The following is a 3836-nucleotide window of genomic DNA, read 5'->3' as shown; positions in this document are numbered from 1 at the left end:
GGAAACTGGCGTGTAACGAATCCGGCCGAGGATGAAGCGAATGGCGAAATGAAGATGCGTTGCTTGTGGCTCATCTGGTCACTGCTCACGTGGTTGGCAGCCATTCTGTGCACCATTGGGTGTCTGTTACCCTACTGGTTGAAAGGATATGTCCATTTCTTGAGGCCAACTACTGCTGCAGGGTTAACTTCATCGCTGGATTTGCACACTCCGGAATCCCTGGGCCAGACCCCTGTATGGAAACCAGATACAAACAGATTGGATACAAAAGCTGGGATTCCTACGGATTTAGGACTTTTTCGACGTTGTGGCTATCCTGTCTATGCTAACAGAACAGCCAGTGATTCTACCGCAATCACAAAAGGACAGGCGCAGCCCGTTGTGTGGCATTCTGGCTGTGGTCATTACTCACAGCTTACCAGCGGACCTCATATTGCTTGGCACATTGCATTTTTGATGTTGGTTTCTGCTTGTGGTTTGCTCTTTTTCGCAACATTTTTCCTATTCATCTTGGGATTCGCTCTCTACCTCATCTCCATCCGGACCATACATCGTTCGTGTCAGATAATGTTGTTGGTGGCTGGTAAGTTAATTGGATTCAGAGGAACCTTTGTGAATTTGTATTATGTTCTAGTGTTTCACACTTTTTTGGCCGCTGTCAGCGTTTCTTTTCTGCTAACATCGAGAAAAAGTACCGTGTGAGTGTATGGATAGCTGCGCTGTCTTCCGAATACTCTCTTCATGAACAGGTAGTAGCTTCGCGAAGAGTTTCGAAGAGTCACTACGACTCGCGGTTTCGATCCTCCCGGCTTATATCCGGTAGGGTGGTTCCTGTTTTGCTCTTCCCAGTGCGACTTGCACAAGAGTGATTGGTTGTCCAGTTTGACCTTTGTCCCATCCAGTGTGCCCACATAGCTTTTAGTGGATCTTGCCTAAGGCTAACGGATAACCCACACTTACCCATGCCACCACCATTTTAATTGCTCGGTTTATTTCTACGTAATACTCCAATTTATAACCGGAACATCAATGAAGAGAACATGCATGATCGGCATCAACCTCTCACTCCGAAAAGGACAATCAGTCCTTTTGAAGAGAACAGTGTTTCCGAGAAATACACTCATTTGCGAATCAATTTGGTTTTCACGGGAGACTCAATTGAATCTCTCGTTTATGATGTCCTCCAACTGAATGTGTTACACACAGGCCGCCTCATGATTCAGTTGGCACGATATTCGAGATATCGCAGTATATTTTCATAAAGGAAACTACTCACAAGGTTGCTGGGAACTCTTCGACAGCCCACGAGAGATTCAGTTGAGTTTCTCGTGAAAACAAAATTGATTTGCAAATGAGTGTATTTCTCGGAAAGAGTCCAAGTTGGGTTCAAGTAGAACATAAGGTTGATGGAAACTCGGGGACTGCGCCTAGACAGAAGAAGTCGAGAGACAGGTCGGGTTCGAACCACGGACCTTCCGGGCCGTAAATCCACACTCTAACCAATGAGCGATCTTGCCATCTCAGTCTCCCACCAAGTCCATATTAACCTCCAACTAAGTACATTTCACGGATAAGGACTAATTGGTTAGTTCATGTTCACTTCTCGAATATCGTACCAACTGAAACCTGAGGCGGGCTGGTGCAAACTTAAAAACACCATAAACGATAGATTCAGCTGGGCTCCAGGTGAGTCACCCGCAAAAACCAAATAGGCCTGCAAATGAGTGGATTTCACTAAGTTCGCGCAATTCGGGTTCAAGTAGAACATAAGGTTGACGGAAACTCGGATGCTGCTCCCATCTGATGTTGAAACCGATCGTGGACTGTCTCAGGGTTTTCAGCAACCTTAGAGTAGTGTATAGATTCAGCTGGGCTCCAGGTGAGTCACCCGCAAAAACCAAATAGGCCTGCAAATGAGTGGATTTCACTAAGTTCGCGCAATTCGGGTTCAAGTAGAACATAAGGTTGACGGAAACTCGGATGCTGCTCCCATCTGATGTTGAAACCGATCGTGGACTGTCTCAGGGTTTTCAGCAACCTTATGAGTAGTGTATTACGTCTATACCATCTAGTTAGTTCATTTTTACATCACTCTGGTTTAAACAATCGTCATCCTACTCTGGCGAGTTCACACCAAATCGGGGAAGCACTGGACTCGAGTTTGAACTCTAGACATCTGACATGCGAAGCGAGCATTCCGGCCAAATTTTGATCTTCGTGACTTGGAGCCACGTTAGAAATTAATCAAGTAATTAAGGTAGAATTCTGGGTAAGTTCGAATTTTCCTGTCGATCTTGCCAAGTTTTGGACGGCTTGGGATCAATCTCTCGTTAGGTCTTTTCTAAAGCAACCCTTGAAACGTGTTTTGTCCGTATATTCCTATAGATCATTTGACTTGGGGAAACAAAATCACTCCAAGGGAAAAGGAACTTATCGGCTCTCTGCAGTTAGGTTTAGAACTTTCAGCAACAAGATGTCCACGATGTTTTTCTTGGGGTACACCCTCCTGAAGGGATTCCGTATAGTAGTTTGTAGACTGTAGCGATCTGAGAAGACTAGACTAAACTTTTCGATGTGGATTTCCATCGTTGGTGCTCTCCATTCGCAACCTAATCGCAACAATCGACTGCTTACGAAACCGAATCAATAACAGGCCTGGAGAAATCCACTGTTCGGCTCAACTTCCTCTTTTCGGCAAACATTACACACTCTCTCTAGAATGTGACTGAAACTGTCTGAAAAGTAAGCTCATTTCTTCCACACTTCCTATCTTTCGTGGTGTCTCAAAGTTGTGTATCTCTTATCGGTTTATCTTAAGTTTAACTCACTGTGTTTGCATCTGCGCAACTGAGATAAATCGACTAATATCCGACCCGGCCAAGTGGTGATGCCCCGACAAGTAAACGTGATAGCGAACAAATAACGCTTAGTTAGACAACAAACGCAGGAGGGGGGATGATTACATATAGCATGGGCGAGCGCGCTTTATGGGAAGCGTGGGTACGGAAATATTTTCGATATGTGAGGACATAAATAAAGCTCAGGCGAATGAAAATACCAGTGATCACTATCAACTCTTTATTCCCACAGGTGAAATCAGCTGTTAATACCAGTTGTTGTCTTCAGCTGTGGGGATGAGTTCTCATTAACACAAAGTGAAAGGAGACGAATTCAGGTCAAAACACTGTGTCTGAGGCTCTATTAACGATTACGGTGGGGCACTGCGCTATTGTGTCATTTCGAAATTTACAATGAGAATCCATATTCCCCTCAACATAATGCCTGAAGACCTACATCTCTGGATTCTGCGAGCAAGTTCAAATTAGGCGACCATTGTCCAGAGAAACTAAGCTATTTAGCATTATGAATGTTTCAGATGCTGAACAGAATACTTACCACTCATCAGTAGTAAAAACCTCCAAGTGCTACATGGAAATTACCGGTTTCACGCATTTTCCCTGGAAGCACAAAATGCTGTATAAAATTGGAGTAGTTACCCGTTCGTTGCACGATCCCAATATTTGGTACTAAGCTCTGTTTGCTACGACTTTTAGCTGTCGGCTCTATTGACTGAGCGCATCTACGAGGACAGTTACCAACCAGCGAAAAGTATCGAACGACCATTTTTCCCCTGGCAGTCAATAATGCTTAATTGCTTGCTTACTGGAGTGTCGCTTGCCCACCGACCACTCACTCACTGGCCATATTGGCAGTCACGTACAATCAAAACCGTCGCAAGTTTGCTTACCATTCTGCCGTCACCTCAGGTTGTCTGATTTCTCACGTATGCGATTAATTGGGCTTGAGTGCACTTGTTTTCACGCAAAAACCTAAAA

General features: G+C 44.6%; 1 protein-coding gene across 1 annotated transcript in view; it reads left to right on the top strand.

Moving 5' to 3' along the window:
- The window catches only part of T265_15409 (hypothetical protein), a gene marked incomplete at both ends in the record, with an annotated part of 16865 nt that continues 13029 nt past the window's right edge, over positions 1–3836 (top strand). Inside the window, one exon of the mRNA XM_009177959.1 lies at positions 1–583. Coding sequence (XP_009176223.1) covers positions 49–583 — 535 coding nt within the window. The remainder of the gene's footprint in view (positions 584–3836) is intronic.

Source organism: Opisthorchis viverrini, assembly GCF_000715545.1.
Source record: "Opisthorchis viverrini unplaced genomic scaffold opera_v5_487, whole genome shotgun sequence".
NCBI lineage: Eukaryota > Metazoa > Platyhelminthes > Trematoda > Opisthorchiida > Opisthorchiidae > Opisthorchis > Opisthorchis viverrini.
Note: the sequence above shows the minus strand (reverse complement) of the source record. Positions and strands in the feature narration are given on the sequence as shown.